The 23,402-nt window shown below is 43.7% G+C and overlaps 5 protein-coding genes across 12 annotated transcripts; 3 read left to right on the top strand and 2 right to left on the bottom strand.

Moving 5' to 3' along the window:
- Positions 1–95: 95 nt before the first annotated feature.
- Positions 96–22,258, top strand: LOC105686549 (RUS family member 1). 5 transcript variants are annotated; one of them, XM_048652075.1, is made up of 8 exons: positions 96–470; positions 2,207–2,297; positions 20,489–20,649; positions 20,721–21,029; positions 21,131–21,327; positions 21,415–21,674; positions 21,745–21,931; positions 22,019–22,258. In XM_048652075.1, the coding sequence occupies exons 2-8, from the start codon at positions 2,235–2,237 to the stop codon at positions 22,168–22,170; spliced, it is 1,329 nt and encodes a 442-aa protein (XP_048508032.1). In that variant the 5' UTR covers positions 96–470; positions 2,207–2,234; the 3' UTR covers positions 22,171–22,258. The 5 variants fall into 5 exon arrangements, with proteins under 5 accessions (XP_048508032.1, XP_048508031.1, XP_012256904.2 ...); XM_048652074.1 differs by lacking the exon at positions 96–470 and adding an exon at positions 2,056–2,129; XM_012401481.3 differs by lacking the exons at positions 96–470; positions 2,207–2,297 and adding exons at positions 19,868–20,178; positions 20,271–20,431.
- On the bottom strand, positions 2,760–19,980 carry LOC105686210 (TNF receptor-associated factor 4). 4 transcript variants are annotated; one of them, XM_020852704.2, is made up of 7 exons: positions 19,859–19,980; positions 19,647–19,743; positions 5,106–5,210; positions 4,837–4,998; positions 4,372–4,689; positions 4,021–4,281; positions 2,760–3,937 (listed from the first exon to the last, which is right to left on the bottom strand). In XM_020852704.2, exons 2-7 carry the CDS (start codon positions 19,659–19,661, stop codon positions 3,584–3,586), a joined length of 1,215 nt encoding a protein of 404 aa, XP_020708363.1. In that variant the 5' UTR covers positions 19,662–19,743; positions 19,859–19,980; the 3' UTR covers positions 2,760–3,583. The 4 variants fall into 4 exon arrangements, with proteins under 4 accessions (XP_020708363.1, XP_012256266.1, XP_012256265.2 ...); XM_012400843.3 differs by lacking the exon at positions 19,859–19,980 and having other exon boundaries at positions 19,647–19,787; XM_012400842.3 differs by lacking the exons at positions 19,647–19,743; positions 19,859–19,980 and adding an exon at positions 9,182–9,820.
- Positions 10,308–12,309, top strand: LOC125500212. Its single transcript, XM_048652102.1, has 3 exons — positions 10,308–10,777; positions 11,675–11,896; positions 12,168–12,309. Exons 1-3 carry the CDS (start codon positions 10,771–10,773, stop codon positions 12,251–12,253), a joined length of 315 nt encoding a protein of 104 aa, XP_048508059.1. The 5' UTR covers positions 10,308–10,770; the 3' UTR covers positions 12,254–12,309.
- On the top strand, positions 13,274–19,659 carry LOC110117031 (protein SON-like). Its single transcript, XM_020852699.2, has 2 exons — positions 13,274–18,085; positions 18,155–19,659. The coding sequence occupies exons 1-2, from the start codon at positions 17,877–17,879 to the stop codon at positions 19,593–19,595; spliced, it is 1,650 nt and encodes a 549-aa protein (XP_020708358.2). The 5' UTR covers positions 13,274–17,876; the 3' UTR covers positions 19,596–19,659.
- Positions 22,183–23,363, bottom strand: LOC105686552 (RWD domain-containing protein 4). The gene is made up of 4 exons (XM_012401484.4): positions 23,110–23,363; positions 22,914–23,023; positions 22,635–22,830; positions 22,183–22,568 (listed from the first exon to the last, which is right to left on the bottom strand). The coding sequence occupies exons 1-4, from the start codon at positions 23,212–23,214 to the stop codon at positions 22,404–22,406; spliced, it is 576 nt and encodes a 191-aa protein (XP_012256907.2). The 5' UTR covers positions 23,215–23,363; the 3' UTR covers positions 22,183–22,403.
- Positions 23,364–23,402: the final 39 nt, after the last annotated feature.

Below are 23,402 nucleotides of genomic sequence, written 5' to 3'. Positions count from 1 at the left end.
CTGCGGAGGTTACGCAACTAAATTAGAAAAAGAAAAAGAGAGGCAAAAAAAAACGCACTCGCTATCTTGAATGTCACGTATATGTATAGACCGTTTGATCCGGAGATTAAGCTATCGAAACAAGGATTGGACCCTGTACCACGGGTACTTTGTCGTGCGCTGCAACATTTCTTTCTTCCTTTGATTTTTCCTTTTTTTCTCTCTATCTTCTCTCTTCTCTCTTGTCCTTTGTTTTTTTTTTTTTTTTTTTTTTTATCCCTCGACCTCCGCCTGCCTTAATAATAATCACCTCGTGTGTGTGTAAATGTTGTGTTACATATGGGATGTGATGCGTCGCACGCTTCAATCGCCGGACGTTGTCGGGACATGAGATCAAGATCATGATCTTCTCTTCACATGGAGTCTGATGATGGTTTCGAATATACATTCGTGTACGGTTGTAACACGAGCAGAGTATGGCAGGTCAAATGGTAGGTACTGTATCGCACCGCCACACTATACACGACTGATGAAATTTATTTTATAAAGATGTCACGCGATAGATGAATAGCCACAATGTTTTATTATTATACAATTGATTTTATTCATATATATTTTCTTTGTGCCCTTCTATATTTTATTATTTATTTTATTCTTATTTGTTTTATTTTTTTTTTCTTTTTCTCAATTCACAACTGTATGAACTCAGCTCTATTATGTGGACAATATGCGTGCATACGTGGGTACTGTGTGCACGGTAATTTTACACTTCTTCCATTATAATTCTGACCTAACAATTGAGTCTCTTTGGTCATTCTCTGATTCGACTCACACAATTTTAAAGCACCTATCGTACTTATATTACGGTCTGTCTACGTACGTACGTGTAAAGCTTGGTCTCGAGGGCTCTTTAAAATCAAATATTAGTCTCGTGTCGGTTCTCTCTGAAGACGTATCAGACTATTATATTTACATTGAACCCGGAGTGTCCACGACGAATAATTTATAAAATTTTCATAGAATTATAAGTATCAATTCGAATCATAGATCGTGGACGAATAATTTTTACTTTCACCTATTTCTTTTACCTAAATCCCCGCACTCGATTCAATCAAATTTCGATGTGCTTGATTATCACCCCTCCCCTTTTACCGATAGAAGTCATTCCGCGCGAAATGACATTGGACGATGGAAGAGAAAAAAAAAAAACGAAGAAAAGGTTCATCCTTCACTTAGGGGTGAATTTACATCTGATATGTAATAATACGTATGTATGTATAATACGTTCGGTACATATAATCTCTGTCGTTCGATAATCTTTTCATTATAAATTATAATAAGTGGACGTACAGAAAGATGGGATGTGGGATAATATTACGGGCTTATCATCCATGAGTTGTGGACTTATTCTATGAAATATATAGATATATAACGCGGACGAAAATAATTATATAGGTGAATATAAAAATGAAATTTTTTTTTTTTTCTTTCTCTCTCTTATTATTTCATACAATTTGAATACTCGATTTCGATTTGCAAATGATGGATCGCTCGGACGGCAATTTCACAACGACGTGACAAGTAGTTTTAAAATTGAAAAAAAAAATCTAATTAATTATCAATCGTACTTGGGGTTTTACTCGAGTTACAGATAAACTTTCGACGTATTATCACGAACGATAACACGTATGTACGTATCGGTTATAATGTGGTAACAGATATCATCGCGATAAATATATCCGAGGATTAAAATCTAATGACAAGCTCTCGAAACGGGCTTGTCAATAACGTGCTGAATATTATCGAAATGCACTTGTACAGTTTTATGAAAATTTATACAATTATTCGGTTAGCAACCAAATTCGAAATGAACATTGAATAACGTCAATAAAATTATTCGCAATCGACGCATCGTACGACATCAGACCCTATTTCGAAAATTCTGGTCACATGCATTTGATAAGGCATGCAGCCAGGCACGTGATATCTCGGTACATCTCGCCTATCTTGTTCTTCTGATACGAAAATCAATTTTTGGCCTGAATTCGCATTTTTAGAGACGGTATTATAGAGCTCTACATTACAATCGAAGGGTCGAATAACGTACATGTTGGGACATTGCAATACCTGTTACGGATTCGTTTATAGAGGTACAACCATTTTCGTACGATTACATATTTTTTTTTCGTTTATCATCAGATCGATAATACGATGATTGGCTTCGTAGATGCTCGGAGGATAGTTTTGTGGTCCCGATGAGGGGTCAAACTGCTTCACAGACTGCTCGGTTGATTCCTGACAAAAAAATTCGAATAGAGGTGAGTAGTAAATGGCAGTTGCAAAAAAATTCAATCATGCAGGAAAATATTACTTCTAGTCTGATTCACTCGATAAAATTCGTTTGAGAATCAAGATGTGACGAATTTGAAAAATACGTCACTTTTCGTCCCAAATAAAACGCCAAGCCTGTAGCCTCAGATTTTTGTCATAATTTTATTGAAAAGTGAACTATTTTTTCCGTGGGGTTTCGTGAGATTTTCCTATATATTTTGAGCTCAGGATCCCAAATACGCAAATTGAAATAATCTATCATCAAATTGAACGAGTTACCATCGTTTTATCTCTCTATAATATAAAAAAGTTGGGATATCTTGATGAATTATGATAATTTTCTCCTGCTGTCAAATCATGAAAATGATTGAGCTGTGTATAAATATAGCGGGGTGAATAACGAGAGAGTGTTTGTCGGGTATTGATAAATAATCGAATGAACACTGAACAAAGATGAATATCAATATATATTTACTGATTTACTTCAATCCGTTACATACAGTCACTAGCATCTTAATCACATTTTCTCATTAAGTTTAATTAATAATATATTTACATATGAGTTTTTTTTTAAATTATTACTTTTCATCGAGTTTATGTTTACTATTTTTACTATTCATGCATTCGTTGCTCGCGTCACGTAATCACTATTTTCACAATATATACATGTTTTCAGTAAGTTATTCCTTTAACGGGTATTTCGCACACGTAGGTGTATAGAAATTTAATAATCTTTGATTTTTATTCTTAACTATTAGGGTTTCTCGATTCTGATAATACCTAAGTGCTTGAAGGCCACTTGGTTTCTTTGTTAAAAAACTTGGACAAAAACTTTCACGCGTATATCAACACGCACACCTCCGTTTCTCGCATAATGAAACTAATTACCAAACAGTCGTATTTTAGTCTCGTTTCTTTTTTTGTTCGTTCTCCATGATGTTCACATCCATTAGTTATAATTCTCGAATGATCGTGTGAAATTCTGGTATATGTATTTGTATAATCGTAAAACTGACCGCGGATACTTATAAGGATAATAAAATGCCGGAACGAAAGTAATGGCGAAGAAAGCAGACGAATGAAGGACGTAAAAAGGGACGAGACGCGACTCCCAGATTACGACGAAGATTCGCATGGTAAATTTTTCCTCGCTTTCTTCTTCACGCAAGTTATATTGCACACACTTTTTCCAATACAACATAAATTGCGGCGTGAAAACTGTTCACGTTAACCAAGTTATCCAGTGATTAAGTTATCATAACCAACGAACAAATCAAACCGCCACTATTTTACTGGGATCAACTTTCACTCTGATGAACATCGTGTCGTCCTTGACAAAGTGACGTTTTTTCACCATCTCGTGCGAAACGAACCTAGGAAAACCAAAACCCAACGAATCCGGCTCACGACTGGGTCGCTGAAAATTTTTCCAAGTCGGATCCGGTATAAAGCTTTCTACTATGTTGCACGCCTTTTCCGCGACAACGGTCTGATCGAACATCGTGAATGACACGCTGTGAGAGAAGGGCCAACGTAACAAGGCGTCGTATTCTCCGGGGAGAATCTTTATGTATATCGAGATGTGACTTCCCTCGCCGGTTCCGTTTCCATTCAAGAAAATGGAGGCCTGAAAAATTGAAACGCACGTCGTTAACGCTGCCCAAAGACCTGGATCCGAAAGGGAAAGGGTTTTTTTTCTTTTTCAATCACCTGCAACTTATACCCGTATTGACTAGTGTAGAAGGGCGGGCTGACCAGCTCCATGCCTTCTTTGACTTTTGCCTCGGACATCTTAGCGGTGTAGTCCGAAATCTTCCATATCAATGTGCCGGTATAATTGAGGGAAAGTTTGCCGATGGCCGACTTGAGACTAGTTATCTGATGCTGTTGTTTCGTGACGACGCTGCACATCAAGCTCAAATGCATCTTGGCAGATTCCTCGAGGTGTTTGTCCAAAGAGAAACGATTACCCTGTTACGGAAAACAATCGTCAGACAACCGCCGTTGATTGGAGAGGAATGAAAATCGTTGTCCCGAGTCGGGAAGCGCATCGTCACCCACCTTGAAACGGCACCCGGCGTCCTTGAAGGTGCACGACAGTAAATGAGTGGTGCAATGGTCCTTGAGGTGAACCTCGAGGTCCTCCCTGGGGAGTACGGCGGTCTCGCAGCGATGAGGACACGCCACGGGAAACCTTCCGCATTTGGCGTGATGCGCCCCGAGAGTATCGAAGACGAACTCCTTGTTGCAGTAACGGCAAGCGACCAGCCTTTTCGCGCACTCTCCCAATTTGTGCTGACTTAGATGTCTTCTTTGCACTTTCATGCCGCACTTGTTCTCGCAGTAGAGCGGTTCGTAGCCGCAGGTACCGCTGTGTTTCTGCGAACAATTCAATCGTCGTATAATCGTCGTTCGAGCGCAATGAGAAAAACGGCGTAAAATAAAATGGAAAAAATAGAGAAAAAAAAAAAGAAAATAATCGGTCGATACGGACGAGCCGACGACCGCTCGCGTAATTATCGTTACCTCCAAGGTGTGGCCTGTAAATTCCTTGGCGCAGAAGTCGCATCGAGCCCTCCGTTGGGCGCAAGTGTATTTCAGATGGTCCTCCATTAGAACTCTCGGGATCATAGCCCCGCATTTATTGCTGCAGGGTACCGCGTCGTGTTTGCAGGTGTTCAGATGGGCCTGGCGAACGAAAACTTTGTTCAAGAATTTTGGAAACGTGAATACGGAATGCGAGGGGAAATGAAAAACCGTGTACGGTAATCTGTAACAAACCAAATGTTACTCACCTTTAACTTCCTGAGTTCGTCGGACCATTTGCAGCCGTCTTTGTGATGGATGCAGTAAACTATCGATCCCATTATTGCCTTCTCAGCTTCCAAGTCGTGGAAACTCTGAAACGTTCGAAAATGAGAAATGAAAATTTCATAGGAAACTAGCTACGTAGATTTTAAATAAGAATCCGACAAAAATACTGCATAACGAAATAATATGAAAATACGTTTCCCAGGTACGACGACGGATCGCTCGATCTCAACTCCATTTCCGCAGTCTATATGTATACCAATGTTTTTTTTTCAAATGTCTCGCGCGTGTAACGAACTGGTATCGAAATCAAACGTGGGCAGTAATTAGAGATTATTATAGCCGAGAGAAACGCGGTAGACGAATAACTTGTTTTTAATTCATTTGTTCGGTCGTTTTTTGAGGGACCTCTTTTTTTTTATTTTTCAAATACTCGAAAAAAGGGGGATTCAGCTCCAGAGAGAATGAGAAAAATAATGAGAACCGCACGACGCAACTTCCGGGGATTCGGTCCAGTGTAAACAAACGTAAGGCTACGTGGCGAGCGAACGTGAACGTATAACGGAAAGCCAACGAAAGTTTTCGTTCAAAGCTTTCGGATGATCTTAAAAATAGCATTGCGTATAGTAATGCGTAATTCGATGCAGGAGGTGGTGTTGCCGGAGTGATCTCAACGCTGGAGGAGGCCGAGTGCGGTCGGCTAGACCGATTATAGAAACAACGAACGTAAAACGCGCATCAAACGTCGTGGGGGGGGGGGGAGGAAGAAACCTCCAAAGTTTCGTCGAATAGAACGAATGGAACAGATGCACCCATATCTCGAGGGTCCTCGTACGTCAAAGCTCTTTTTGATTTTCGCCGGCGGTGTTCCAACGCCCACGACAGGTAGACCTCGCGTGCCGCGTTCGCCTTTGGTATAGTTTTTTTTTTTGCTCTCATTTTTCGTAAATTCAATTTTCTAACGCCCACCTGCCGCACACCTCTCGAAAATAACATCTGGGACATCTGCGATCGATTGATGCGAAATCGAACGATCGACGTGGACACGGAGCGCGAATGTCGTCGCGAGAGGATGACGGTTATTTACAAATAACGAGACGAGGCGAGGCGAGGGGCGGTGGGGGTGGCGTCCCATCGTCGGTAATATCATTATTTTCTATGAATAAATGGAGATAATTAATTCAAAATGTATACGGGGGTCGTTACTCGGTTATTTAATGACATCACCATTGCTCGAGGCAGTTAGTTACAGCGGTTACAAGGTGCTCTGACGTCACGGCAGAATAACGGACACGATCTTTGCGTTCCACTTAAAGGAACGAACGTCGTCTATCCCATTCCCGTCGGCATATTTACGTTAGTGTTAGGCCAGGGTTAGCTCGGGTTAGTCGTCTCCGACGTACCTTCTTACATACGCCCGTGTGGAGGTCTGTATATACCGAAAACACCTATGCAAACAGCGAAATAAATAAATAAACAAACAAACAAACAATCGAACGAATGAATGAAGAATCTCTGATCGTAGGATCGCGGATTCGATGAATATCGTTGATACATCTGAGTAAGATTGAACCTTGCGGGAGTCGAAAAAAAAAAAAAGAGAAAGAAAAAAAAAAAATGAATAAGTTTGGGGTGACATAAATAATTCATCGAATAATTCAACCGGCCAAGAAGTAGAAACCGGACAGTCGTAATAGTTTAGTCACCTTCAGCTGCCGGACAAAGGACTAGAAAAATTGTTGGAATATTTTTGTATCTCATACGAAGAGAGGGAGCTCTGCACCTCAGCTCTTCGCTTAAATTCCAAAGTGATTCATTCACGCGGTTGAATGCGATAGCGCGCATTTCTTTAACCCGTAGAATTTATAGACCAGCCACGGTCGGGTCTAGATAAAAAATACAATTTATTTTTTTTTTGCTGCCTCATTCTATTCGTCTTTTTGTCGGTAAACCCCGGACTTTTTTCATCCCCCTCAATTCTGTTCGATTCGATAAAGCGACTCGGCTGTATTTATTCTTTAATTTTCTGCGACGATCGATCGACGATCTATCGTTAATTTCCGATAATATTTAGCGATCGAATCCGACAATCGCTCCTTGATATTTTCCTCTAGTTTTTCGTCGTTCAACGCGGATTAAAAAAAAAAAACCGTGGGGCACAATCGGGTGGTACCGCCCGGTTTAGCGCGTACGCGTCTCCTCCACACGTACAAAAGAAGCCCGTGTACCATTCGTTCTCGGTATTTTCACCTGGTCCGCGCGCCATTTAATTCGCCAATGTTTTTTTGGAAAGTAGGCAGTGCGAGAAGGAAGAAGAAGACCTCTTCGCGTTCAACGACGGCGGAGGTAACGACACACGGCAACGTCCTCTCGCGTCTCCCTCCTCCTTTTCTCTCTCTCTCTTTCTCTCTCACTCTCTCTCTCTCTTTCCCTCTTTCGCCGAGCGAGTTCCCTAACCGCGCGCGTAAAAGTTTCGCGATCCCTCCGAGGCGGAGGGAGCCGAGCCCTCGCGGAAGGAGCCGAGGCCATCCGTTGCGCTCGGTTCCCACGCTTCCGCCGACCAAGGAGAACCAGCAACCACCGGCAGCCGGGCCGAGACGGGCGAGCTCGGGTCCGAGCCGAGGCAGGGCGAGACCGCGACCCACCGGCTGGCCGTTCCGACCCCGTCCTCGTCGCCGCTTCGCTCGTTCCTCGCTTATTCTTCGCTCCTCGCCGCAGCCCCGGCCCTTACCTCGTAACGTTACGCTCTTCGTTTCTCCCCATTTTTTTTTTCTTTTTATCGCCCATCCTCGCAACGCGTCGCGACAAGTCGTCGGAAAATTCCCTCGCCCCCCCCGCCCCCGTAAGACGCACAGGGGGTGCGGAAGGTGAGAATCCCGATAACGCGGAACGCGCGAGTAGGTTCGATTCCCGTTGTCGTCGTCGTACGGCGAAGAAGCTGCCGGACACGACGATAAAAAATGAAAATGAAAATCTCGTCACCGTTGAACACGATATTGAATTTCACATATTGTTTTTTTCTGCAGTCGGACCTGCGGTTTCCGGCGAGCGTACAAAAACAACTACGTCGGGGGAATTGTCGCCGAATACTCGTCATCCGCCCTCTGAGCCGATACACGTTTCCAGATAATAAAGGCGATCGTAAGGGTAATTGCGCCTACGAGAGTACGAAGTGAATTTGTACATGTGCGAATAATCACGTAATACGTGGAATATCGTGCCCACGTCCTTCCTTGGCTGGAACAGCGAGAGAGAAGGAGAGGAAACGGAAAGAAGAAAAATGGGAGAAACCATCTGATAAGGTCTGGAGCGAAAAATGTAACAACGTGCGGTATACGTTATTATTGCGTGTGATCTTTGAAAGATGAGGAGAGAGAGAGAGAGAGAGAGATAGAGAGAGAGAGAGAGGGGGGAAAAGGAAGGAGGCAGCTAACGGAATACACGTGTGTTGTGTATCAGATTCGAAACGGACTTCGGTACGATATACATAAATCCGCGGATTTGGATTCAAGGTAAAATTCCATTTAATCCTATATGCTAAACTAGTTCGCGGTGATTTAAGGAGGCTAATCCGTTGTTAATTGGCACTATTGTCAGACCTGTATCTTTCTGGCGAATCGATAGCTCGTTGCATTCGAAGTTTACCGCAGCTTGGGGGGAACGCGCGACGAAAAAAGAAATGTCAACGAAAGTGAAATCGAAGGTGACGTCGTCTAACGAAGTAAAAAAAAAAAAAAACTTCCGAATCACGCACCCCCGCGTGGTTTTCTCGTCAACACCGACAGCCGACGACTGTCACCCTCGAATACCCGAGTTCGTGATCGGAAGAAAAAAAAAAAAAACCCTCCCTATTCATTGACTCAAGTTTCTCAATCAATCGAATTCCCATATTCCGTACAAACAACGGTCGTCACTTTAGGATTACGAGATAATATTTTCGTCGTCCTTTATTTAAAACAACCCCTCATTTTGACGTGCGAACGGGACGTCCCAACGACGTTCCACCGATGGTTCGTATTGTTTGTTTGTGTTTGTGTTTGTTTTTTTTTGTTGCCCTCACCTCCTCGTTTATGACAGCTGGCTTGTCGATGTTGTCGCCTATGGGGCTCGGCGGCGACGTTGGACTGGAGCTAGGGCTGACTTGAAAAACTTTGGCCTCCTTCGAGGGTCTTTGGGGTGAGACCCTCGCGGGAAAGCTGAGCGTTTTCGTCCACTGCGTGAGCCCGCGAACCATTTTGGCGATAATCGAGGCTCGACAGGAGGCGACGTTCCCTCTTCCTCCGTAGGGACGGGAGGATTCGCACCGCTTACCGATCCTGTTATTCTCACCGTTTATCGCATTCATATACCGGGGACGCGAGCGACGAACCGTCCCTGTTTATTTATCAATCGCGCGGTGATATCGCCTCACGCACTTGTCAACGGTGTCACACACATTTCGGTCTCCCTTTTCGCCTGAGGCTCTCGAGGTCGGAGAAACCGCGGGCTCCTCGAAACGATCCGGAGTCGTTGATTCCCGTTTCCCGTTTTCGTTGTTCACTCGGACGGATCGTTTCGCACGAATTCGAAGGACCTTCGAAAGTTTGGAACGCGGAGACGAGGAGCGCCGTACGTCCTTACCCTCGAAGACTCGGCGGCAGACTGAAACGTCGGTGGGTCGGTGTACGAAGAGCGGAGGAAACAGCACAGGATCGGGAGAGACAGCTGCACGTCGTCCGCCCCGGAGGTACGGGGGGCTGTGATTGGCTACGGTCGCGCGTGTGCGACGAAGACGGACGGGGTATTACCTCCGCGCGGTTTTCTCGCGAGAAAGAAGGAGGGTGATAGAAGGGAAAAAGAGATTGATGTTATTCGAAACGCGAGAGAGAGAAGGGAAACGAAGGATCGTCGGGCGATCCGGCACATGCACAGGGCAGCCTTGAGGCTCGACTCCCCCCCCCCGTGTCTCTTCCTGCGATTTGCTCGATTAACCTGTTCGGAAAATTCAGCGCCTACGCGAATCGTTCGATCCGGATACTCGACTCGACGGCGTTATCCGCGATAAAGAGAAAAAAAAGACGCGCGTTAATTCCGTCGAGGGATCTCGCGGACGCCATTTTGTTTTCCATCTTCCGGGACACTTCCTCGAAAGAAAAAACGTCTCTCGATTGACGTGGGAAAAGATCCATCGACGATCTCAACGAATTGGAAGAGCCGCTCTGAAATGTGAGTATTTCGAGTAATCGAGTACAAGGAGGAATGCAAATCGAATGAATAATGACGATTCGCGGTTGAATCGTCGCGTCGTAGGTACGAAAGACGTACGGACGGTGGTACGTGAACCTGCGCTCGTTGAACTTTACGCGCTGACGAGACGAGGTGAGTGCGGCCGATCGCATTATAGTTGTAAAAGGTACACGCCGATGGGTTGGAAGTTGGAAGACCCGGGCAGGGCAGCTGCGGCCTTCTTCGACCTTCCCCCTTCCACCGCGGTACAGTCACCGTTGGGAATGGGAATGGGAATGAAAATGGAATGGTTGTGTACCTCCGCCTCGTGGTCTCCTCGAAGTCGCTCTTAGCCGCTACGCGTATGCCTCTTCTGCTGAACTCCAAGAGAGAGCCGAGCGACTCCGCTCCTCCACTCGATCTCGCTGCCTATAGCCACATCACATGCTAGGTATAACTATCCTCCTGTATCCACGTTATTATTCCCTTGCACGTCGCTCGTACGCGCACACCGATCCGATGCATATATACGTATGCATTTTGTCGCGTGTAACAAGGTGCAGCGGGTAAATAGCGTTTGTCACAAAACGAAAAGGTCGCTCACTTGGGCAATGAAGAGATAAACGATCCCCCGATTACATTATACAGCGATATCATTCTCTCTCTCTCTCCGTGTAATAAGAGACAAGGAGAAAAACGACGACGAAGAAAAAAAAAAGAAATAGAGAGAATCACCTTTCTTCGTTCGCTCGCAGGGTAACGGGGATGGTGTATCGCAAGTTTTATACGTATACGCTGTATAAAATGGAGCAGCTGCATCGCCTTGCGAAAATAATTAATGACCATATACACACGCGTGCTGCTTGCGCAATCGGGTCAGTCGAAAATCACGGCAGCGCCGTTCGTCCGAAGATTGCGGTCTGAGTCGGATTCGGGACGTTTTTTCTTTTTTTTTTTTCATCATCATCTTCGATTCCGTAAAAGAGAAGAGGAGAGAAAAAAATTAGAAAAAAAAACTTCGTCACCGCGTACGGATTCGACTTTCGCCGGTAAAATTTTCTAGCCTTTTTTTTTGGAACGTTGTATACATTTTGGCGAGGCGTAAGAGATTATCCGGAAATCGTCAAAAGTTACGACGATAGTATTACGAGAAATTTAGCATATTTATATCATCGGCGGTTGGTCAACGTCATTTTATCGCTCCGTTGATCTGCGGTTATCCCAGAAGAATTTCGAACGAAAGACGTAACGAGTCGAATTTCGATCTATCGGAAATTCTGCTCGGTATAATTCCGAGGTATTCGAAGGTGGCTGAGGAGGCTAAAAAAAAGACGCATCGAATTCACAGGATTACAGGCGCAAGGTGGTGATACCGTAGGGATCTCCGGGGAGAACGAGGGAGGCATCATCTGCCGTCGGATCCTCGTCCTCGTCCTCGTCCTCCACTCGTGGACAAAGAAAATCGAAATTCTCAACTCCGCGCCGCATGTGCGGCGGCACACGGACGTGGAAACACCTGGTTTCGGGCCATTTACACGGCGTACGGCAACAACGACACACGTGGATATAGGTATACGTACGTATAGGTATACATAGAAGCAAACCTCTTCGAAAGAGAGGCTGCTGACGAGCGTCAAAAAATATAATATAAGGGCCGAAAGCAGCTGCTATTGCCGCCAGCAGCTGCAACATATTCTGCCCTCACAATCTGGTCAACAGACAGACGTTTCACGTATACAAAATACCCGCACACCGTACCGCCGCATCCCTCGCGCGTCCCCGCCCTCCACGAAATTTCGTCCAGACGTTGATCCATTTTTTTTTCCCCGACTTTTTCACAGTGGCTAGGGAGAATTCGGCATCGATTCAAACTCGATCGGAGAAGATCGAGGAAAACTGGAGCAACGTGTCGTGGACGGAAAAATAAATGTGGGGCTCCGCGAGTAACGACGTCTTCGAAGTCGATGGACTAAAATTTTAAGGACACCCGTGCAATCGGGACGGCGGAAAGGGCGTTACATAGGTACGTACGTACGAGAGTCGCGGGGTAGTCCGGCGGGTTTACCCGTAGCAGCTGCCCCCCGTGTAAAACCAAACTTCCTGAGAGCTCCGCTCCGCTCGCACATCTGCCGCGCGTCACAAAACCCACACACATTACAATTAGGCGAAGAACGAACGTTGTACGAATTCGTGGTGCGCGTATCGGTGGAAAAAAATGTGAGGATATTCGGTAAATTGTGTATACTTGTATACGCGGTGTACGCCCTCGCCATGGAAGCCCGCGGGTACGGGGAAGGAGGAAAAAAAGAGGAGCGAGCGGTTAATTAATGCGGCGTCGTTCGACCGGTCGCCCACCGGATGTCGAGAAGAAGATGGAAAGGGACCGGAGAAGTGAGGTAAATACCTCGGAATCGTCAGCGATCGGACATGGACCGCTCGCGAATCGATTCGACGACGCGAGGGGAGAGAGGAGTGATTTCTTCGTGCGACAATCGGCCTGATAACGCCGAGTATTTCTGGCGTAAATGTTGAACGGGTATACGTATATTAGAGAGACCGCCGTATATCCCCGCGGAGTGAAAGGTGACTAACCCGTAAACCGCGTGTGTGTGTGTGTGTTTTGCCGCCACCGCATGGGCACATTATCATAATCTATATCCGTCTTCAATGCAACGCGCAACTACTGCCGAACATTGAAATCGTAACGTGTACGTAACTGGGACACCTATGTTTCGATAGTGTACACTGTTTTGCCCATTACCGAGCGACTCTGTACGTCAAAGTATGGGGGAATAACGCGCTCGATTTATTCGCAAATTTATGAGTCAATGAAAAATAATTTGCCCCCAAGCAAGCTGCCTCGTTGTCTTTTCTTTTTGTTTCCGTTTGAAAATTTCCTTCGCTTTCTGTAAAATTCACAGAGGCGAGGGGGGAGAGGGGGGGGGGGGGGGGGGGTCTCTGTAACAATTAGCATTTCCCGGTAGACCGTTACCGTTTTACCTACATATTATTACATACCTGTTCAGCCGCAGCGGCACGCAGCACGGTATACGAGTGTGAGCTCGTAACGCGATCAGGCAGGAAAATTTCTCGGCTAAAATTTCCCGGATGTTAATTCAGCCGACGCGCGTCAGAATATGGGGACAAAAGAACAGAAGTCCACTCGAGAGCTACCCCGCATCGTTTGAGGGAGAATATCGCACGCGCCCGAGATGCTGGATAATTATCACATACGTATACATATGATAACACGTATGAGAAATTCTTGAATAACGGATGACGCATTATAATTATATAGGTACGTAACTATATATCAAGGCCACATTATTTCGACGGCGATTGTATACGGATATTATTGGTCACTTTCGAGTCGCGTCCGTTAGAAGTTTGTTCGGTGTATAATAACGTACTGTACGTATAACACCGACCGAAAAGAAGTATATATGTATATATATATCGCTTATAATAATGGACCACGTTTGCATCGAGCGCGTGGCACACGAACAGGTTTTTAAAGAGCCGTTTGGCTCGTCGGGTGTAAATATAAAAAACAAAGAAAAAAAAGAAATCAAAGTAAAGTAGAATAAAACGAATAAAAAAAAAAAGGAACGTAAAAAAACGTTGCAGAATTCAAGCGGACGAGTGTATGGGTCAAAAAAGGAAACTGAAAAGTGAAGTAAAAACAAAAATTCACTCGGCGGTATAGCGGTGGTTGAAATTACGGACTCTCATTCTCCTCGAACTTTGCGTTTATACGGCCGACCGCTCGCCGTGTGTATATGACCTCTGCAGTTATACGTGCCCTCGCGTAAGCCGAACCTGCGTTCGGATCCTTTGTAAGTTTTGTACCGATCAAAGGGGGCAACCACCTTCTCGTCGCGCTACGCCTATGAAGAGGTACTTCCTGCATTTCCTGTCCAACACCGAGAACCCGACCGTACGCGTACACCAGGGGTGTACCCGCGTGTATCGGTAGGACGTTAGAACGCGCAAGGAGAATAGAAATAAAATAGTTCGATGAAGTGCGGCACGACGCGATGTAAAACGAAAAGCGGCTACCCTAATTCGTAGGAAAAGAAATTAGACAAAGGATGTGTTTCTCCGCCCCCTCCCTCCACCGTATACAGCTACAATAAATGGTTTCCACATCTCAAAGTAAGAGCAGCTCTTCTAGACGTTTGCGCAGGTTGAAAATATTTCTAAAAGAACACCAACTGCGGTAGGTATATACACGGGTGAAGTGAAGTATGTAAAACCGATTGAACGAAAAAAAAAAAAAAGAAAAAGAAAAGAAAGGAAAAGTATAGAATTGCTTCGGTTGCGAGCGGAGGAATCCTCGAGAAGATCGAGTTGTAGAAATACCTGGTATATGCGCACGTGTGCATGCTATACGCCAAAGATTTAACCGATATTATATCACGGAGTAAGAAAATAATCACCCGTGCGCTTCTAAATTCAATGTAGGTATACGTGCAAACGGCAAAGTGAAAGGATATATCGAAGAGACACGCGTTCATCTCACGTCCGAAGTCTCGTGTTTCGGATTCTCCGAGCGCGGCGGTGTAAAATAACACCCGTCGTTGTACCGCGCGCCGTGAAATCGTAGGAAATTTTCATCTCTCCAAAAGAATTCGCCAAAAAACATTTCCAATTCGAGGGGTGAGAATTGTCGGGTATCTTCGCAAGTGGAAATGAAAATCGAACGTCGCGTAAAGATCTATATTGAAAATCTGGATCGTTCGCACATCGAGTCCACGTTTACCCCGTTCGCTCGACCGGTCGAACAATCGCCAATTATTAGGATTGTGCGCATTCGCAACGGTAGCGACAAACGATAATTGGGATTATTTCGGAGAGCCGGCGGCGCGGAGAACAAAAACATCGATATCATGATTATAATCGAAGTGCATCGCGTCGAGATGAATTCTGCATACCCCTCGTACGTTATATGACTTTTAATGAAACGAGGTACCCGCTGTTGTTGTGTACCGTACCCGGTACAAAAATATAACTCTGTATCATAAATAAAAATATATGTCGATTAAACCGAGATGCATGTAGGTGTACCAGCTGTCCCGGGCAGCTGCACCGTTCCCCAAATATATGCATATACATGTGTGCGACCACGTATACGTATAGACGAAGCCTAATTGCCGGCTATAGTTTAGCGTTACAATGAAACGACAATATTATATTAGAGATACTATTGCGCCACCGTTCGCATGCACGTGCCGTCTAAAGTTGTATACTTGGAACATTCTACGTTATTATTTTACCTAGTTAATTTACGAAATGTACGTATGTATGTATATAAAAATCTGAACGATTCTTCTGATGTTACATTAAATTGCATTTACGTAACCGTACGATAAAAAATTTGCAACACCGGAAAAGAGCGTAACACACACGTACACGAATATGAAGCAACCCGATCCATCGCGTTTATTGACATTAAATAAAATAAGAAACTTGGAAAAAAATCAATTTTCAATCCTTTGAATTCTCATGCGAAATAATATACTTATACGTACACCCAATAGAATTGCCATTAATTATCTCGTATACGGTCGTTGCGGTTGAAATTTTTAAAAGAAAAAATTAAACATTCGGTGAAACGTTAGGCACGCGATCATGCTACTTAAATTATTATAAAATATATCGATGCATAAATGTATAATACATGAGATTTACCTAGAAATTAAAAAATTTTCATCAAACTCACCGTGTGGGAGATCCGGTTGGCATTTTATAAGCAAAAAAAACCAAAAATAATAATAAAATAAATCAATAACAATAATTTCAAACAATTTTTTTATACACCAGTGAATCAAGTTTACGAGTTTTTATCAAACGGCGCCTCTATAATATGCATACGTATGTGTATACAATTACATACACACGGGACACAGATGTGATTCAAACCGTTCGTTTTCCGTTGAAAGAAAGGAAGAAAGAAAAAAAAAAAAAAAAAAAGGAAACAAATATTTGCAAAGAGAAGAAATAAATAATTGAAAAGGATAAACGAAATTTCCCAACAGTCAACTGGAACCGGTATCCGCGTTGCAACAATAATAATTAGCACAAAACTGTAACGACATATTAGTAGACCGATGGACAATTAATGTTAACTGATTATTCTAGCGAACGAAGGTAGAAGAATAAAATAAAATAAAAAAAAAAAACGGACAAAACAGCGAAGCGAATGATCGATAATGAGAAATTGTACAGGTATGTAAAAATTCACGGTGTCGCGACGTAGAGTGTGACCGAAGAACGACTGACTGCGTGACTTTGGTATCTCATATTATTATATACGAAGACAGGATAGACAGTGCAGCAGCAAAAGCAATAGCAGCAGCAGCTGTCGTGTACGACGTACGGTGAACCACCATACCATGTAAAACTGAAGCCCGGAACGTTCCTACGTATACGTATACAAGGTAGAAGGTATAAGGTATAAAATATAAGGTGTAAGGTATTGGCGTCGTCTCCTAGCTGACGCGTATATGTGGTACATTACACGTATTCCACGTATACAGAAAAAGGCTGCAGGTACTCGATATATGTGTGTACGTACGTTGTACATAGTTATAACGCAGGTGGCAAACAGGTGAACGTAGCGGAACACAGGAAGTCCCAGAGACGGAGACGGAGATAAAAAGACAAAGAGTGATCGAGCGAGAGGGAGTACAAGGAGGGAAATGGTAGCGAACCGTAGGGAACGATTCCAGAACGAGAGTTGCGAAGGGAGTCGTCGTCGTCGTCGTCGTCGTCGTCGTTTGTATTTACTCCTTGTATTCTCCTTACGCTCTAGCAGCTATCGTATACGCTTATGTTATAATTTTGAACTCGTAGGATCGTCCCGTAGGCGTGTACCGATGTTATTCGCTCGCTGCTCCTTCCTCTCCTCCAAACGAACGAACATTTTTTAATTCACGTCGCGGTCCCATGTAATTTTCCCCCGCAGTTGAAATTGTTCGAGAAATTTATTTCCCCACATCTTTCGGCGTAGGAGAATCGCTGGGGCTCCGCGTACGCGCATAAAATTTTTAATCTCTCATCTATTCGAACCCCTTACGACACGGCGGACCGAGCAGAGTTGGTTAAGTTTCTACGTGTGTATGGAGTACCTTATGCTCGCTCGGAATTGTATAATAATTGTTAGAATTTTAATCGCCGATATAAATAGAGGAGAGGAGGTATACATATATGCGGGATCATCATTTACGCGTGATACGATGCAAGGTATATTAACGTGCCCATCAAACGTCGCGATCTTTTACCTCCGGAGTCTTTGAATACTTAATAACAGAGCCCCGAGGGTTCCGCCTCCGCTTCGCGTACCCCTTCGGTATAACATAAGTAGGCAGTGCATGAAAATAAAGAAATAAAGGAAGCTACGAATCGTTTGCCCGCGGCTCAAATTAACCTAAACGTAAAAGAGGGACAGTTTCGCTTTTCGTGAGTCGGTGATATTGAACCAGTTAACAGAAGCTATAATCAGGGGTAGGTAGGCGAAGGGGGATAAATAATGCCGCAACTCGCGGGACATGAATTATCCCCTATCCTCTGTATCGGCTACCTGTGAGCCCCAAAGATCCTGCGGGACGAGAATAATCGGGGAATTGACGATAGCCGACGTCGCGGAGCTACTGGCGAATCTTAACGATAAAATACACCTCCTGCGGAAGGGAATAGCGGAGCTAAAAAAATTTCAAACAATATCAGTCGGCGAGAACTACGGAGATTGTTGTTCGGGGTAACCGTAAAATCGGAGGTTTTTGATCAAAACAAACAAAAAGATAATTAACGACGCTTCGCTTTTCAGACCGGTATCGCCGCCGTACGTCGAAGAAAGAAATTCGCGCTCGAATTTACAATCAGAGGAAAAATTATGGGAACGTGAATCCGATGACGCGAGGAGCAACAGCTCGAGATTCTGCGTTCCAGGTGCGACCGATCGTCGTCGTAATCGGGTCACGAGCTCATCCACGAGTTACAACGACGCACCTTCGTCATTTGGAACTCAAAGTGGAAACGATCATTCTTATTTTGTCGGGGTTCGAAATGCAGGAGGATCAGAGGCGAAGAATGTACTTCCGGTGAACAATTCCGGACACACGATACTTGGAAATGGCGGATCAAGTAAAAGAGGGGCGATAAATACACGCGCTGGGGATCAACGACGACGGAAATCTACCAAATCTACGATTACGGAAACGGAAAAATCCGACAAATCGTCCAGCCCCGAGTGCTACGGTAAACGTGTTAGAAAACGAATTTCTCGGGGGGTTCAAACTACGACTGGAAAAAAACAATTCTCGCACCGCGTAAAACGGAGGATTATCAAGCTGTTGAAATTCACGTGGCGTTCCAGAAGGGCTGAAACACGAAAACGGAGGACTACCGAGATCAGCGATATTCCCCCGGAAGATAAGAGCATTCGTGTGATTTACAAGTCCCGCGGGAACACCGAGGTGAAAGATGATAATCCTTCGGGCAAAGAGGGTGACGAAACCGACTCGCCGAGACTGAATACAAGAAACAGAAAATATGACTTGTCTGTGGACGGAAAGAATATTGAAATCGTTCGGAGGGAGCAGTTGAATACGGAGACAAAGGATTCGAGGGTTTCCCGCAGGAAATCCGGGACTCCTTTGAACAGTTCGAAGCGGCCTGAGAAACGTAGACAGAGGGGAAGGGTGACGACACCAGGAGGGGTAAATAAAGTTGGCAAAGATGTGGATAAATCTGGAAGGATGATTATTAAGGAGCGAAAAAAGCCAAGAACGCCGCGCAGTGGGAGGTCGATCGGCAGTGATGGAAAAGATAATAATTTAACCGCAGCATCTACTACAGGTGAAAAAATAGAGAAACAGGAGAAACCGGTCGCCGACGTTATCGGCGAACAGAGTACTGCGAAAGTGGGAACTAAAATTCCGAAGGTGACTAAAAATTTTCCCCCCTCCAAATGGTTCACAAAAAGTGGTGCCGCAAAAAAATCTACTGTAACTGATCGGCAGAAGAAGATCAAAGGAAATGCGTATCCCGATCAGAAAACGATTCGCAAACAACCCAATGTGAGAACAAACGACATTGCTGATGTGAAGAGGCGCCTCGACGCTTGCATAGAGGATCTGAATGGCATTATTTTGAATTTGTCGAAAACTTATCAAGCTGGCCTCGCGAACGGGGGACCCGCTGGCGAAGGAATTGCAACGGTGAATGAGAATCTTCAGCGGCGGGGTCGATCCCGCGATCGGCAATAGTCGATTGTTAATGCGAAGTTATATTACAGGAAAATATCTTATTTTGATTACCTTTGACGATGACATTATATCTGAAGACGTCTCGTTGGTCGTGGCACTCAAAATTAGGAAGTATCGGATCGATCATATTATTATACACACCGTTGACCTAAAAATAATAAAATTAACCACAGTTGGAAATGTGGATTATCGTTCTACCGTTGAGAGTAGAACGGTTCCGCGTACTTCTCCGCGTTTTGAACTTTAATCTACATTCTGCTCACCGATTGCAGTGCGCACTCCTTGGTGCGCGACTGTGATGTGCATTTTGATATTAAAAACAGCGACCCGTCGCGACGCCCATGGCGCTCATCCTTCCACTGGAGCAGACCAATCGAGTTTCTGACAGTTAAGCAGTGAAATCAGCTGTTGTGATTACATCCGCCACACCGGTTGCACAGTTCAGTGACCGGTTGGCATGTTGCATCTGTCTCGATGGTCTGCGACAAGAACATAAACAATTAATCAACGATGCCGCACGAAATATTGTACAGAGAAAGTTACGGTGATCATGGGGGAGAAGTTACATTCGTTAAATCTGTAGGTGAGAAGAATCATTTACGCAAAAATTATTTTTGTTATAATGCAGTTCATATGATTAACCTACCCACCACACGTATTGCCTATTTATAACAGAACACGTCACCATAACTAAAATTGAAGATTCTGAAACACCTGGAACAAAATTATATGGGAAAACTGTACTGACGTTTTTGAAAGAAGTCTTTCTACCACAGGGTTTTCCGGATAGCGTGCACTCAGATTACGTTCCCTATCAAATCTGGGACACTGTTCAGGTCTGCTTATTTGAATTCAATTATCGATAGATGATTATTACATTTTTTGTACTTCAGGCATTCGCAAGTACCATTATGGGAACTTTGACAACTCACTCAATCATGCAAGGAGTTGGCGTTGGAGATACCTCTGCCACAGCATTAGCAGCGGCCATAACTTGGATTTTAAAGGATGGCACTGGAATGATTGGGCGGATTCTATTTGCTTGGTGGAATGGGTAATGGAATATTCAACTGGAAAACAGTAGAAAATAATAACATCTTATCCTGACGATCTATATCTTTCAAGACCCAGCTTAGACGCACAATGCAAAAAATGGCGTCTCTTTGCAGACATCCTCAATGACTGTGCAATGGGTATAGAATTGACGCTTCCTTACTTTTCGAATCATTCCATGGTTATATTATGCGTTTCGACTGGAATGAAATCAATTGTCGGTGTTGCCGGCTCTGCAACTAGGGCTGCTTTAACGCAACATCAGGCATTGCAAAACAATTTGGCGGATGTTTCAGCCAAAGACGGCAGTCAGGAAACGTTTGTTAATCTGATTGCCTCGTTTGTAGGAATATTGGTATTATCCAACATTGGGGATGGTCGGTAAGTTATGAAAAGAAGCTGAACTCTTCTGTTCTGAAAATACAAATGAATTATTATGCTAGAGCATTGAGGAGTAACTGCTAAGGATGATCTGCATACAGATATGTAATGGAATTGTTTGTCTTGCTGGCAACAGTGCATCTGTACGCTAATTACCGTGCAGTTAAAGCGCTGTGCTTGAATTCGCTGAACGAAGATCGCTTGGCATTAATAATACGGAATTATCTGATTAACCAGAGTATACCTGGTCCCTCAGAAGTCAACAAAATTGAATCAGTGCTGCTCTGCGGAAATTCAAGTATGTATCAATTTTTATTTTCAGCAACTCACACTACAGGCAATCAAGTTCTGATAGCACTCATTCCTTTCATTTTTTCGCTTTCAGCTGAAAAAATGTTTGGTTTTGAGATAAAAATGGGCGTCTCGTTACAAAGTGTATTCAAAAACCGTATAATCAATCCGGATGATTTACAGCTTCTATCAAACCTCTTTCGAAATCGAAAGTACCTAATCATTATGGACGTGAAGCAGAAAACAATTTTTGTACCAATTGCAAAGGATTCGCAATCTTCAGAAGTGTTGCAGGCATACTTTCATGCATGCATATATGGGCTAATCACCTACATGACGCTCAGGTGGCCCATCGTGAGTAAAATAATGTTAGTAAAAATCTACGCATTAATCGATATTTACAACTTACTAATATTCATTCCAGGATATCTTACTCAAAGCCAGATCGTATGAACCTTCGTATCCTCTAATGCGGATATACCTTTTGAACAAGAAGTATCCATCTCGTAGCAACAGAGCACTAGCGCGAATTCCTGTGGAAATTATCCTAGCTACAGAAGACATTATATCCAAGGAATTCCGACTCTTTGAAGCAGCCCTAAAGAATAGTGGTACATCAAATGACGATGTTATTGATATTATAATTTGGAATTGGATAAGTCTATGGCTATTTTAATTACGTTTTTAATATTCTTCAGCTTGGCTGACTAATACAAATCTTTTACCTGTGGGACAATGGCGAGGATCCTGGGGCCAGCAGAGTGATGGTGGAATGAAAGGGAGAATCTCCAAACACTCTGAAGTCTTACATTATGGAGAACAGAATGTCATTGAGGACATAAGTGATTAAGCACTTGAGCAATACTAAAATATTTTTATGTTGTATTGTATCAACATGATCATTTGTTTTTTCACATTTTATACATTCTGTAACAGAATCTGACAAATTTCTAGTTTCAACCACAAGCTTATCACCTCAAATTCACGGGAATTGGTGGATGTTCACAGTAGCGGCTGTAGGTTGAAAAAAGATTATTTTCGGCAAATTCATAAAAATATCACAAGTTGGGAGAATGAGATGTGTTAGGACTCGTATTCTGGCTTTGAACCAGTCTGTGATAAGTGCTTCACGATGTCCACCCAATCCCATCCACGAGGCTTTTCTCCTTTGCCATCAGCACGATTCCATTGTCGTCGTTTCTGTGCCTTAGTCAGCTGTTCCTTTTTAACTTTTTTCGATGATTCATCCTGCAGCAAAGTGAAAGTATGTTTGAAACGATTGTGCATCGAAGTTTAAGCTATCGGATTTTCTACCTGAACATTTTCATCAGTGATTGAGAGTTTGTTGGCATCAGATTCAATCTCGTCAATTGAGTCTGGCTGATCCGCTAGTAAATCGGTGAGATTTTCCTGGACAGATTGGAACAAGGTATACGTCATTGCAGACCCCAGCCATTGCTCTGCTTCGGCATCAACGTGTGCTGCTATTTTATCCTTCACACCTTGTACACTGAATTATGCCCATTGTTTACTGCTAATTGTAGCATTTTAACATAAATTATTTCTCAATTAATCATCCCTTGATCCACTTACACGTGTTTGTTGTAGAATGTATTCATGTTGAGACATGGCTTCTGGGAGGGATATGTTGGCCCCCAACTGATTTCCAACAAAAATGATTTGAGGTCATCATTCTCTCCGTACTAGATAAAAGGAATGTAAACGTTATTGCAGTTGAAGTGAATTGCGAAAGGGTTATGTGCTTGGGCACAGAAATGTGTACACCTACTTTATATTGGTAAGTCGTAGGACTGAGTTGTTTGAATGCAGCATCGCCGTCATAGATTGATAGCAGGACCTCTCGTTCTTCCTCTTGCAATTCAGCATCACTCATTTCTTGATCTAAACTGCCCTGCAACAACTTCTATACACGACTGATCTACTAATGTCAATGAACGTATACAAATATACTGTATGGTCACAAGTGGGATGGGGTAAGGTTATGCCTAAGTCTGAATTCGTTGGTTGAAACAAGCGCGCATGAACGCCCTGGATGCCAATCAAACCATTGAGATCAAACAA

The sequence above is a fragment of the Athalia rosae genome, chromosome 3 (assembly GCF_917208135.1).
Source record: "Athalia rosae chromosome 3, iyAthRosa1.1, whole genome shotgun sequence".
NCBI lineage: Eukaryota > Metazoa > Arthropoda > Insecta > Hymenoptera > Athaliidae > Athalia > Athalia rosae.
This window is presented reverse-complemented; position numbering and strand designations above follow the sequence as displayed.

What these genes read in the sequence shown, in the direction of transcription:
- LOC125500212 (XM_048652102.1), top strand. An exon ending in AACGACACACGTGGATATAG is followed by an intron (nt 11,897 to 12,167) that starts GTATACGTACGT and finishes ACTTTTTCACAG; the next exon opens with TGGCTAGGGAGAATTCGGCA.
- LOC105686549 (XM_012401481.3), top strand. Translation starts at nt 20,106, where the DNA reads ATGCCGCACGAAATATTGTACAGAGAAAGTTACGGTGATCATGGGGGA. An exon ending in CTATTTGCTTGGTGGAATGG is followed by an intron (nt 20,650 to 20,720) that starts GTAATGGAATAT and finishes ATATCTTTCAAG; the next exon opens with ACCCAGCTTAGACGCACAAT. An exon ending in GCTGCTCTGCGGAAATTCAA is followed by an intron (nt 21,328 to 21,414) that starts GTATGTATCAAT and finishes TTTCGCTTTCAG; the next exon opens with CTGAAAAAATGTTTGGTTTT.
- LOC105686552 (XM_012401484.4), bottom strand. Translation starts at nt 23,214, where the DNA reads ATGAGTGATGCTGAATTGCAAGAGGAAGAACGAGAGGTCCTGCTATCA. An exon ending in CTACGACTTACCAATATAAA is followed by an intron (nt 23,024 to 23,109) that starts GTAGGTGTACAC and finishes CCTTTTATCTAG; the next exon opens with TACGGAGAGAATGATGACCT. An exon ending in ACATTCTACAACAAACACGT is followed by an intron (nt 22,831 to 22,913) that starts GTAAGTGGATCA and finishes GGCATAATTCAG; the next exon opens with TGTACAAGGTGTGAAGGATA.
- LOC110117031 (XM_020852699.2), top strand. Translation starts at nt 17,877, where the DNA reads ATGAATTATCCCCTATCCTCTGTATCGGCTACCTGTGAGCCCCAAAGA. An exon ending in TACGGAGATTGTTGTTCGGG is followed by an intron (nt 18,086 to 18,154) that starts GTAACCGTAAAA and finishes TTCGCTTTTCAG; the next exon opens with ACCGGTATCGCCGCCGTACG.
- LOC105686210 (XM_012400842.3), bottom strand. Translation starts at nt 9,466, where the DNA reads ATGAATGCGATAAACGGTGAGAATAACAGGATCGGTAAGCGGTGCGAA. An exon ending in CAGCTGTCATAAACGAGGAG is followed by an intron (nt 5,211 to 9,181) that starts GTGAGGGCAACA and finishes CGAACGTTTCAG; the next exon opens with AGTTTCCACGACTTGGAAGC. An exon ending in TTACAGGCCACACCTTGGAG is followed by an intron (nt 4,690 to 4,836) that starts GTAACGATAATT and finishes AATTGTTCGCAG; the next exon opens with AAACACAGCGGTACCTGCGG.